Consider the following 12,587-nt stretch of genomic DNA (forward strand, 5'->3'; position numbering starts at 1 on the left):
AATGTGTCGAGTCCCAATACCAAAATATTACAACTGATGATTTAAGTATGTAAAATGATCTCCCTTTTATCCCAGAAGAATCCCAGATTTGTATTTCATGGCTCATGCTATGAAATCCTGAAGATAAAATAAGTGAAATTACTGAAGGATCAGCTTGAAAATAATTATCTTTTTTTTATTTCCCTGCAGGCCTTTCTGCATCGAATTAGACAAAATGCTGTGGATAAAGCTGAGAAATATATAACAGAGGAAAATGTCAAGGTAATGCTTCCAAAATATGTTTGGGTTAAGATTGAGATAATGTGAAGCCCAACATCAATTCTGTTAATGGCATTGCTTCGATTGCCACATTACCTTAAATGAACAGAAACTACATAATACTACAAGACAGATTTAGCTGGAAAACAGCAGGGAGTATCTTTTCTTTTTCACCTGTTTAATTGAAAAGTCCAATAATATTTTGTCCTACAAAGAATGAAGAAATGAATTTGGCGACCACATGCAGATCATAAGATTCAGGTCCAGCTTCAGTCCCTAAATATTGTTTCTTCTAAAACCAACAGAAGAAGGTCTAGTTGAATAAATCTATGATTTTTACTTATAATCTCAATTCCTTTAAATTTGTTGTTCAATTCAAAGGCAAAGTACCTCTGACTTGGAAAATTAGATGTATTTTCCCTCCTTGCTAAATTCTTTCATTTATTACTATTATTACTATTACTACTACTACTACTACTACTACTACTACTACTACTACTACTAATAATAATAATAATAATAATAATAATATTGGAAGGGACCTTGGAGGTCATGTAGTCCAACTCCCTGCTCAGTCAGGAAACCCTATACCATTTCAGACAAATGGCTGTCCAGTCTCTTCTTAAAAATTTCCAGTGTTGGAGCATTCACTGCTTCTGGAGGCAGGTTGTTCCACTGGTTAATTGTTGAAAGCAATTGGGCAAGTCCTTGATTTTTTCATCCAAGGTCTCTTAGTCCTCAAGCTACTCTGTTGTTTTCAGCAAACAAAAAATCAGTAGTGAAGTTTTTGTTGCTCTTAAATGCTGCAAATAAACTGATATTTCTGTTGTTTTTATTCCAATTAATTTATTGCTTGTCAAGCTTCTAAATATATCTGTCTTACAATCAAATACTGCATTTAAGTTAATTTGCTTTTCTCAGCTGATTAAATATGTTTACTCCTGAAGTTTCTTTGGGCTTTTGTCCAGATGCACAATTATATTTTTTGTTTTATTTTGCTTTGCTGAATTTCCTGGGAAGATTTTGAAAGACAAAAAAGAAATTAAAGATCTGCAGACAGGTAGTCCTCGCTTAACAACCATTAATTCAGTGACCATTTGAAGTTATTAACAGTGATGAACATATGGAACTTACAGCTGGTACATAAAGTTACAGCTGTTGCCGCGCCCCCACGGTCAGGTGATCAAAATTCAGGTGCTTGCAAGCCCACCTACATTTATATCCAGGTGATGTGCTTAAACTCCCCCAACTGGCCTGTCTCCAATCCATCTCTGCTCTTTTTCCTGTCCTGTACTCTGCTGCCCTGAGCTCCATCCTGCATCCTTGCCACCTGCAATTTGCCACTCCTCCTGGCCTGTTGCCCTGCACTTTGCCTTGCACCCCCCTGCCCTTGCCATACCTCCTGACCCTGGCACCCTGCTCTCTGGCCTCTCCTCCACTAACTCTGCCACCCACCCCTGCCACACTACACTTTCCCATCCCTGCTGCTCTACTGTTCTGTCTGCCACCTTCCCGCCCCCCCATCACTGGCCCACCACCCTATGCTCTGTCCTGCAGGCTCACCTCCACTTCAGCTCATCCCGCTGACCTGTCTCCTTGTCATTTCTGCCCTTTGGGCTGCTGTGCGCCCAATTAGCTTCACTAATTTCACTGGGATTTATTTCTACTCAATAAATAAAAATTTAGGATTAAGGCCTTCTGCAGTGGGGTTGCAGCCTTTTATCATATAGCTGGCCTTTCTTCAGTTTTGAAATGGTTCAAGCAATATATTTAATTTGGTTTACTCTAATTAGAACTATAGCAGTAGCTTATCAAATTATATTAGCTACTTTATTTTCAGTCCTTTTAAGCACTTCTGGCTAATATTCTCTTTTTTTACTGATGAATAGTATGCCTTGCTATTTTATTACTGACATTTCTTATTTACTCAGCTTTATGACTGTAAAATTAGTTCCTCTATAATCACAACTAGTTTATTTTTTATTCTTTGAGTATATAATTGACGCTTGAAGTATTTGTACCAAATGAAACTACTGGCTGCTAGTGTTAGTTGGATGACTTCTTAAAGGAAACATGTGCTCTTTTCTATTTTGTAATTATATTTTTATCCAACCTATGTGTCAAGTAGCCAAGAGCATTACAAATGACTACCCTCCCTTAAAAGGCTTCACAAGTCTTTATTTTGAACCCTTTCAAACTTAGAGAAATTTAATTGCCTAAAATCTTCTAGCCAGGTTCGTGGCTTAAATGCGTGAACCTGTGTCTCCTATCCATATCCCAGCCATTAAGCTAAATGTTTTTAGATTTATGGAAGACAGGTCTGTAAGTAAATTACTATTAACTTTGACAGGTAAATGAAACCTTAGCATATCAAACTTCCTTTGAATACTTGCCATAGAAAAGATATGTGCCTTTACAAAATGTTTTGTAATATAATTACTAGGAAATAGACAGCTGAAGATCATGGGCATCTATGAGAGGGAAGGACAAAGGAAGGAAATAATGATCAGTGCATGACAACATCATCAATGATGCAACTTATGTACTTGATCCAATGTCAAGGTGTAAATACAATAATGCTGGAATTTGCATATTGACATCATTGTTCATATATTGCCATTTTGCTGTCACTGCATGTCAGGCCAAGTGGTGATTCTTCCAAGCTAAGTTCTTGTCATACTGAGACCTCCACTATCTACATCCATAATATACTCTGCGAACTATTAGGGAGAGACTGTCTTCACCCTCTTTCTAGCCCAGAAGATGTATGGGCTGAGTTGCCTCTTACGCCTCTGGAATTAAAGCCTTCCCTCCTGGGAATCCACCTTCTCACTACATTCCATCACACTGTGAATTGCTGCTGCTGAGACCATTCATTAAGATGCTTTCTACCACTTCCAGCATTAAATAGCATGCTAAGTACAACACTGATTAATTCTTTTATGACTTGGTGAGTTTTTGAACACAGAGCATTTGTTACCTTTAGGATTCCATCTAGGAGACTCTGTGCAGTCTGAGCACAGAGTAACATAGTTCTTCCTCACTAATTTCCTTGTGTTCGCGTTGATGCTTCCAGGATTCCCATTTGTGACTTTGGCCTCAAGCCTTTATGTGCTTTTCCAGAAGCAGATAACTGGTTACCTTTTGACTCAGGATGTTAATCTAGATCACTGGTGTCAAACTCAATCGTGTCACATGACGTATTGTGAAGTATCGCGATGCTTTTTGCCTTTGCGGAGCTGGGGTGTGTGTGTGGCCTGCACGTTATTCATACGGCCCATGGGCCGCCAGTTTGACACTCCTGATCTAGATGAACCCTCAATCTACAGAGAGGTTCTTCTATGGTATCATTTCAGTACTGTAAATGATGCAGAAGCATATGGCTTCTTCCTTGCCAGAAATTTTAAATTCAGATAACTGTGCTACCAGTTTTCTGTCTTTAAGTTATAACTGAAAAGGAAACAGCAACAAAAAAAGTTAAATTTAAGTCTTTGGAACTTTCTGTGTAACCTTTGCAGTATTACTTAGTTTTCTCCAGGTAGGAGTATGAAGTATGAAGCGAGCAGCTAAGGAAGAGACAATAGGCAGCACATACCAGTTGGATAACTGAAGTCTGTCAGATCCCATTAATATAGCTGTCTCTGCTGTGTGGCATATTTCATGCTGAGAAGAGCATTAGAGATCTTACAAGCTTTAATGATGAAAGAGATTATAACAACACCAGTTGGACAAGATGCCATAAGGAACTCATGATGAAATGAACTTCTAGTTTAGAATAATATCTGAACTGAGCAACGGTGATTTGCATTCTTCTGCCAAACCAGAATTGAAACAGGGATGAAGTTAAGTTGATTTGTAATCATTAATAATGATATCTATGCTTGTTTAGGATAGTGGGTCTTATATCACTACCATTCCATCTTAGAAACTGATATGGAAAATTAGCAATAGATAATAAGTTATTAATAGTGGTGTTGCATAGTGGAAAATTGGAGAAAAGAAATTACATTTTTGAATGTTTTCACTCTTCGTAATTTTTTAAAACTTTCTGTATGTTCTCCCAGAGATAAGATTAGTGGAGTTTGCAGGAGTATTTGTGTGTCAAATGCAGCAAGATGGTGGATATGTCATCATGCGCATATACCAAATGGGTGGGGATAGGATTGTGACACACTGGTATCTTGTCTATTTGCTACACACACACACACACACTGTGATCACCAGTGCTTAATTTTTTTCTTTTTACTATGTTATTAAACCAAAGGGTTGAACTTTTTATTTCAACACTCTGACAGGTATATCTTCATTGCAGAGTTAGTGAAAATTTGAGTTATTAGGGACTTAAAACTTTATAATACGATAATCTTTCTTCAGATGATGTGCCAAACCATAGTTAATTAAGTTTCCTAGTTCTTGCATAGCCTTTACTCTGTGTTGTTTTCTAATCTTTCAATTAAATTTTAAATTGTTTTATTATGAAATACTAAACAATATAAAACAAACATAACAAGGATTGTTTCAAATGGGTGGAGGGGTAAGAATCTGCAAAGCTTTCACTGGCAATTATTATTGGAATTTTTTTTTTATATTACAGATTTTATTTTCCAATATGGAAGATATACTTGATGTTCATAATGACTTCCTGACTGCTTTAGAATATTGTTTACACCCGGAACCTCATTCTCAGCATGAACTGGGAGATGTTTTCTTAAAATTTGTGAGTATAATCCATTAAAATATTTCCCCTGGGTTGTGGCCAGACTCGGAAATTGTGTATCTTGATGCAAATTAACTATATTGGATTTGGCAATCAAGTGATTTCATAAGATACCAGAATTGATGTAAGGTTCCTTTAAGTAGACCAAGCCTCATTTCTTTCGCCTGTTTGTTTGGAGAAACAACGCTGGCTTCACATCTTATTCTAAGCCCAAATAAAGAAATCCCACCTGGTCAGTGTGTCTGCAAAAATGGCTACATTTTGTCCCAATTATCTGGAGGAAGGACTGCCTCATATATGCAGTTTTTAGCGCCCCCTCCCCGAAAACTGTAAACTAAAGTGCCTGTAACACTGCAGGGAAATAGGGAGAGTTTTTGAATTGACTTGTATAAAATCCTTTTACATCTTCATATCCATTGCCCTCCATATCCTAATGCAAGTCTACAGCTTTTTTAGGAGGAAAAATCTAATTCTATAGAATTTTTCAGATAATGTCAAAATAACTTGATATGGTGTCCATTCCTTCATTGTTGAGAAGTCGAAGTATCGTCCTTAAAACACACCCATATGTTCCCCTAACTTTGGCTCACACATGTATCATCAACTGTTCTTTATGACCACATTTGCATAGATTTATTCTTCTCCTTCTCCTATAGCCAAGGCCATTTTTCCCATGATCTGATGTAGAAATAGGGTTTTCTGTCTTCACCTGTTTTTTCTAGCAAGCAGAGTGCAGCTTGGGGATAGCAGTAGACCAGGATCTCTTTAGGTACTAGCCTAGACCTTTGCACAACAAAGTACCTGTCAGGAATCAAAAGTCCTGACAACCAGGTTGTTCAGTTCTGTTAGAATAGGAAATCTTATTTCATATTTAAATTAATAACGTAAAACCTTATATTACGTAGTGATTGTATCCATGAATATAAATTATATCAATCCTTAAAAGGAATGCATTCTTAAATATGAGTTAATGTATTACAGATACTAAACTAACTTATATAGTGGTGTTATATGTGTTAGAAGTGTTATCTGTTATATGTGTTAAATGCACATGCTGTTATTGTATGCATTTATATGCAAAGAATTGAAGAAGATCATGAAGTATCAAGATCTGGAAATCAATCTGGAAATAAACCGGCTATGGTGGTCCCAGAGTTTATCGGCATACTGGATGCCATATCTAAAAAACTTGGATGACCCTTAGAAGATCTGTATCTTGGCAAAATTTGCCTCTGTCAATTACAAAATGCCACACTATTTGGCTCTGCGCTTGTACTACGTTGATAAATTACAACATCCTAGGTTCTTAGGAAAAACTCAGTGTTATGAAGGCCAGTACTAGTTAAAGACTTTACATTGTTGTGAATGGTGAATAATAGTAATAACAGTAATAAAAAATAATAAAACAATATTAATGCTGAACATATAGTATATGCAGTGTTTCTGTATCAGGAAATGGGCTAGCTGCATATTTCTGTTGCCTACAGAATTGCAATTATACATGACCGTCATATACATAAAGCAGGAATTTATCCAGTGACTTTAGTAATGTGGTAATATGTGTGGTGGTCTTAAGTTACAGGGTAGCCTACTGAAAGAATTTGCTGAGCAAGAAAAGATCTATTTTTAAAGAGTTGCAATCAGTGATCATAATATGCTTAATTATGCAGGTTCATTTCTCTGAGGGTAGTGTCTCTAATTATGTAACTGATAGTTTCCTCATCCTATGAAGAAACCTCAGTGTCACTCAGAAAGTAAATTAAATACTTAAAGCACTAAGTAATTTTAAAGCATGGCTTTCATTCTTGTGGTCTTGTGCATGAAGGACAGCTGGTAAGACATGATGAAAGCCCTCTGGCATCTTTATAATTATTGAATATATTGAACTGTGGTTTGCCAGGAGATGTCATGATCTAAATATAATCTCTAAAAATATGGCCAGTGTCACAGAGCTGCAATCAAAATCAACAAAACAACACTGGGTGCTATTTCTCAAGCATAAAGTCAGCTGCAACAAGCTCAGTGATATTAATGGCAACAATACTAAAGAACTCAGTTTTAGAATGTTTTCCTTGTATAAATTCCCATGTGTACTCCATCACGCATTGGGGCTTTATTGACCTGTATTAGGATATATCCTAAAGCAGTCTTCAACCTGATGCCCTCCAGACATTGTGCTACAATTTCTATCTTCCCACAAAGCATGGGTATTAAGATTATGTAGGATTATGATACAAATTTAGTTGTCTGCTCTCTTGTGAAATATTTTTTTTAACCTCTGCTTGTAGTTTCTTCCTCTGATTCAGGTCTTTAGTTCTAATTCAAATTACAAACAAGGATGGGAAAATGTGTTCCAGATTTATGGAAGGGTCTAGTTCTAATCCTATACTGTAAAATGGGTTGCATTATGATTTAGATCAGTGGATCCTAGCACAATGTGGATCGACCTACATGGACTTGTGGTCTGATTCCTAAGCCCAGACAACTGTGGAGTTATGAAGAGGCAGTTCATTCCATACCCACTGCTGCCCAAATGGGCTACTGCAATATGCTCTTGAAGAGTATCCGGAAGCTGCAGCTGGTCCAGAATGCAAGCAGCTCTGGGCACCCCTAGGATTGGGCATATAACACCAGTTTGCTTCTGGATCCAATTCAAGTTTCACCTTTAAAACCCTTCATAGTATGAGACCAGGTTATGTGAGGAATCCTCTCATCCCAGTTACATCAACCTACTTCACCTGGTCAGACAGTAGTATACTGTGTATCTTGTCAGTTAAAGTTACGTTTTTGGTGGGATCTAGGAAGAGGGCTTCTCTGCCATTGTTCCCCTGCTTTGGAACATCTTACTCCCTGAAGTGGCAAGCCCCCATTTTTCTGGCATTCTGGAAGAGTGTTAAGACCTTTCTCTGCCAATGCAGCCTTGGGAATGGTTGGTGCTTGAAAGCGCTTCCTCTGCCTTGTTAACTTTTTAGCCTTGTTAACTTTAGCAGGGAAGGAGTGAGCCTAACTTCAGGTTGAGAATGTTCCACAAGGACGGTGCCACAGCAGAGAAGGCCCACCTCACAGAACCTAACCCTAACCCTCACAGAACTTACTAAACACAGGTCTTGTTGGTAGAATCCATAATATGCCTTCCCAGCCAGATTAAATGATGTAATGATGTGTGAATTCAGTATTACAAGTAACATTACCAATGTTTGTGCTGCAATGCATACCCCATGATATACATATTTATACTGCTTTGATGGAAAGTTTAACTTACATTGATTTGAAATAAGATACCAATAATAGTAGAAAGCTTTAATTAACATAAATTTATTTTCTCATTCTCACAGAAAGACAAATTCATTGTATATGAGGAGTATTGCAGCAACCATGAAAAAGCACTCCGGCTTTTGATGGAACTGAACAAGATCCCTCCTGTGAGAGCATTCCTATTGGTAAGGATCAACGGTACTATAAATTTCTTTGTTATGGACAAGCCAACTCCAACACTCAAAAGAAAGGTAGAGTCATAAATGCCCCAGACTGTGGTAAAACGCAATGGAAAAGATTTCCGTTAAAAAAACCTGTAAATAATACTGTTCCCTTGACATTTGGTCTCAGCAGCACTAGCAATTAAAAGCGTTAAAGACCAATTCTGTTTTAATTATTTTCTTGAAAACCATCAGGGATTGAGCCATCTAGATCTCTGGGGCTAAACTGTTCTATGGGGATGGATTAAGAATGAAGAAATGTTGTTTCCTGGCCTCCTCTTGTACTGTCACATGTGTGGAGGGAGGAAGTTTTAGCATCTCTAATCAGGAGGCATACACTGAACAGATTGTGTTATTGAGTTTATTGTTATGCTTCTATGCTGCTTCAATCAGTTGAAGCTAAATCACTTATTAAAGCATACTGAACATAAACTATTATTAAAGCTTACATATTAAAATGCATATAAAACATTTATATGTGTGTGTGTGTGTATTTTGTACTAATTTAGCTTCTGGGCAGTCTTCAAAGGCAGCCCTTTGTAGAGCTCATTGTATTAGTCCATCTGAGAGGCAAAAAGGCGATGGGATGAGATGCAAAATATGGAAACAGAGAACCTTTTCAATTTGCATTGGAACTTACCAGGGTCCCCCTTACTGTTTCTCTCCCCATAAAAACATTTATGACTCCTAGTGCAGACCTATCCCAAAGGTGCTTTTTCCAAAAGGCAACTGGACTTTCTTGGTTTCTCTTCTCATCCAAAAAGTGAAGAAGCTTCTGAACTGAAGAAATTTGGATGAGAAGCAAAATATTTTCAAGCAAAAACCAAAAAAGACCAATTGTTTAGGACAACGATGACTTGGATGATTGAAATGTCTCCATAGACATTTAGTGCAGACCTGTTTTGTTTGTCTTATATCTATGTCTGCATGTGTTATATCTATGTTGTATTGTTGCCAATGGGCATAAGCTTGCTTACTTATGCTGTATTAAAACTTTCATTCCTTTTATCTCAAGTGTATTAATTTACATCTTTGACTTGAATTATTGAGAGGAAATCTGAGTACAGCTGTTATTCCAGCACATTTCCTGAACTTATTAATTGGATTGCCAAGAAAAAAAATATCTATACCCTTATTCATCATTTCACAGGCTCCTTCTTTGGTGTCTAGGTCAAACTTTAAAGTACCAGAATGAAGCCACCTTCCTGGCTTTGTCATTGGCCAAAATTTGACAGGCTGAGAAGATTTTGGGGTTGTGTTACATTGCTTTTCTTGAAAAACATTTTAAATAGTTACATGTGGTATCTGTATGGAAGTCTGATCTTGTGACTTGGTAGTTCCATATATATAGCAATAGCACTTAGACTTATATATCGCTTTACAGTGCTTTACAGTCCTCTCTAAGCGGTTTACAAAGTCAGCATATTGCCCCCAACAATTTGGGTTCTCATTTTACCAACCTTGGAAAGATGGAGGTTGAGTTAACCTTGAGCCGGTGAGAAACGAATACTGGCATTACTCCATTCTAACCACTGTGCCACCACAGCTCCGCCCCCTTTCTTAATTTCCTTTTTCCTATCTCTCCAAACAAGTTATGGCCAGCATGATCATATCACAGTAAAATGAGAATAATTTAAAAAATTAAGAGACATCTGTCTGAATGGCATGTTTTTGCTACCTGAAGTAGTGATTCTGCCTTAGAATATTCTTTGATCTTTCTTGTAAAATTGTCAAATGTTATACGATTTTGGCATCTCAGTCCTAGGTTCTCACATGCAAGTTTTCATTTCAGAGTGGCAAAAACCTGTAAGATTTTTTAAATTTTAAAACATTATTTTTAGTTAGTTTGGTGGTCATGGGTCTACAATATTACCTAGGTATTTATGGATACCTCAGTTCCCATGAATGCCTTCTTGCCCTAATTTAATGAAAACGTAACCCAGAGGTATGCATTCTGAAGTGTAGGTGGTCCCTAAAAACCTTAACTGGAAAATAAACATAATGAAGAAAGATGTAGAGATTTCTTGGAACAAAATAAAAATAATTATATTGTAAAATGCCACAGCAGTAACACCTGCTACAAATTACAGTGATGCTGAAATAATGGCACATGTGGAAAATGTCATCCCGTAAATGCCCCTGTTATATATTTGCATCTCAATGTTTGACATAAATATGTAACTTTCTGCATTTGTGTGATGATGACAACATTCAAGTAATATCATTCCCTTCACATTCTCCTGTTGCAGATGCCCATGTGTTAAAGAAGTGTAGAGCATTACACTAAGGGGCACTGTGGAATCTGTATTTATAATTGTAATGAGTTATGATACTGCAGAGTTTGAGAACCTCTGATTTAGAGAAAATATAAAATGTAAAAGTGAATAAGCTTGATTTATGATTTTTCCCATGTATATGGAGATGAATGTTGGCTATTGTCTGCAATGCTAGCAATATATGCTAGAAATTAACCCTAGATGAGAATATATGTAATGTTTAGTAAGTAGCTTAGCATTTACAAGGACACATGTTCTGGGTTGCTTAATGCCTATAGTGATGGTAGTGATATGTTGATTAGGAATGCAAATATATGGATGTATTTGTTTGCAGATGCCATCATGTTGGCTAAGAACCTAAATGTTAGAATATTTCATTCCTAAAAATATGCATGCCAGCTTAGCTGTTCATTTTATCTGTGAATGGTATGGCTATTTGGATAAAATAAACATGGCTGTCCAGATGTTTTTGTGTTGTACTATGTTGACTTTAGAAGTTTTAGTGAAAATTGTGTTGGATTGCAATGAAGCCTCAGCCTTGAGCAGTGCTTGGTTGGGAGATTTTCTGGGAACCCTGTATATCAGGGGTCCCCAACCCTTGGTCCGTGGCCTGGTACTGGACTGCGGCCTGTTGGGAACTGGGCCGTGCCAGTGGCATGCAAGCATGAAAATCCATTTATGCAAGGAGCGGGTGCATGCACAAAACTATCCCCTTTCCCTTCCCGCCTGCTGCCACCAACCACTGCCAGTCCGCAGGAAAGGTTGGGGAGCGTTGCTGAAGGTATTATCTTGAGTCCTATTAAAGAAACGCAGGCTATATATTTTTTAATAAATAAAATATTCCCTTTTCTCTATACATTGACATGATTTTTGTATATTTTCTTAGTCCATCATTGTATAGGATTCTACAAATAACTAGCTCTACAAAATGTTATTCATTACCATGATATATTGAGCCGTTTTGAGTGAAATGCAATATTCTTATTCTTTTCTGGTTGCAGAGTTGCATGCTTTTGGGAGGTAGAAAGACTACAGACATTCCACTTGAAGGTTATCTCCTAACTCCAATACAGAGGATTTGCAAATACCCACTTCTCCTCAAGGTAACACCAAATGAAGACTTTGTCCTGATAGCTATGTTCTTGGATCCTTGTCTTGTAGTTTTTCAGTTTTCTTCATTGCATGAAAAGTTCCACTTACTTAGAGGCTACTTATAAAACTTGAATACAATAAAAACGATTTATATGGCTTACAACAGATTGATTCCCATAGGTAACATGGTATTTAGTTTTTTCATTCCTGATTATTTTACATTGAATGACTTGAGGCATTGTGGATTTGTTGTTTTGAACTAAATTTGAGTCATACTTATTATACTCCAGTATTCCACAATGTAAAAATATATCTTAGTAACTTTAAATGGCAATGTTACTTGTTTAAATAGAAAGCATGAGTATACCACTCTGAAGAAAAGAAATATTTCATTTTAAAAATGGTACTATCAAAGTAGATTCTTAGGAATAAAAATTTAAAGGATTGGTTTTAGTTTATATATTTGTTTTGCTACTCTATTCTGTCCTTTCGCCATTCATTCATTTGAAATTGTACCATGAATTTGGGAAGGCAAGATAGTGAACTGCCTGTTTATTTCATTTATCTATTTATCTACTGTATATTTCATATACCCTTCTGATACTACCTAGCTTGTAACAGATGAGACAAAACATTAATAAAATCATAAAATACATCCATAAGATCAATCAATATATGAACTATTAAAAATGATAAACCCATAGTTATTTTCAAACAACATCAAATATTCTCTTACAGACAAAGAACATGTAAATAAATGCACATATG

General features: G+C 36.7%; 1 protein-coding gene across 2 annotated transcripts in view; it reads left to right on the plus strand.

Moving 5' to 3' along the window:
• Window positions 1-218: 218 nt before the first annotated feature.
• The window catches only part of PREX1 (phosphatidylinositol-3,4,5-trisphosphate dependent Rac exchange factor 1), a 124,713-nt gene continuing 112,344 nt past the window's right edge, over window positions 219-12,587 (plus strand). For both annotated transcript variants that reach the window (XM_029286219.1, XM_015826438.1), the window contains exons 1-4: window positions 219-261; window positions 4,853-4,975; window positions 8,311-8,415; window positions 11,729-11,830. In XM_029286219.1, coding sequence (XP_029142052.1) covers window positions 4,868-4,975; window positions 8,311-8,415; window positions 11,729-11,830 — 315 coding nt within the window. In that variant the 5' untranslated portion in view covers window positions 219-261; window positions 4,853-4,867. The remainder of the gene's footprint in view (window positions 262-4,852; window positions 4,976-8,310; window positions 8,416-11,728; window positions 11,831-12,587) is intronic.

Source organism: Protobothrops mucrosquamatus, unplaced genomic scaffold (genome assembly GCF_001527695.2).
Source record: "Protobothrops mucrosquamatus isolate PMUCROS unplaced genomic scaffold, P.Mucros_1.0 scaffold3141, whole genome shotgun sequence".
NCBI classification, from domain to species: domain Eukaryota; kingdom Metazoa; phylum Chordata; class Lepidosauria; order Squamata; family Viperidae; genus Protobothrops; species Protobothrops mucrosquamatus.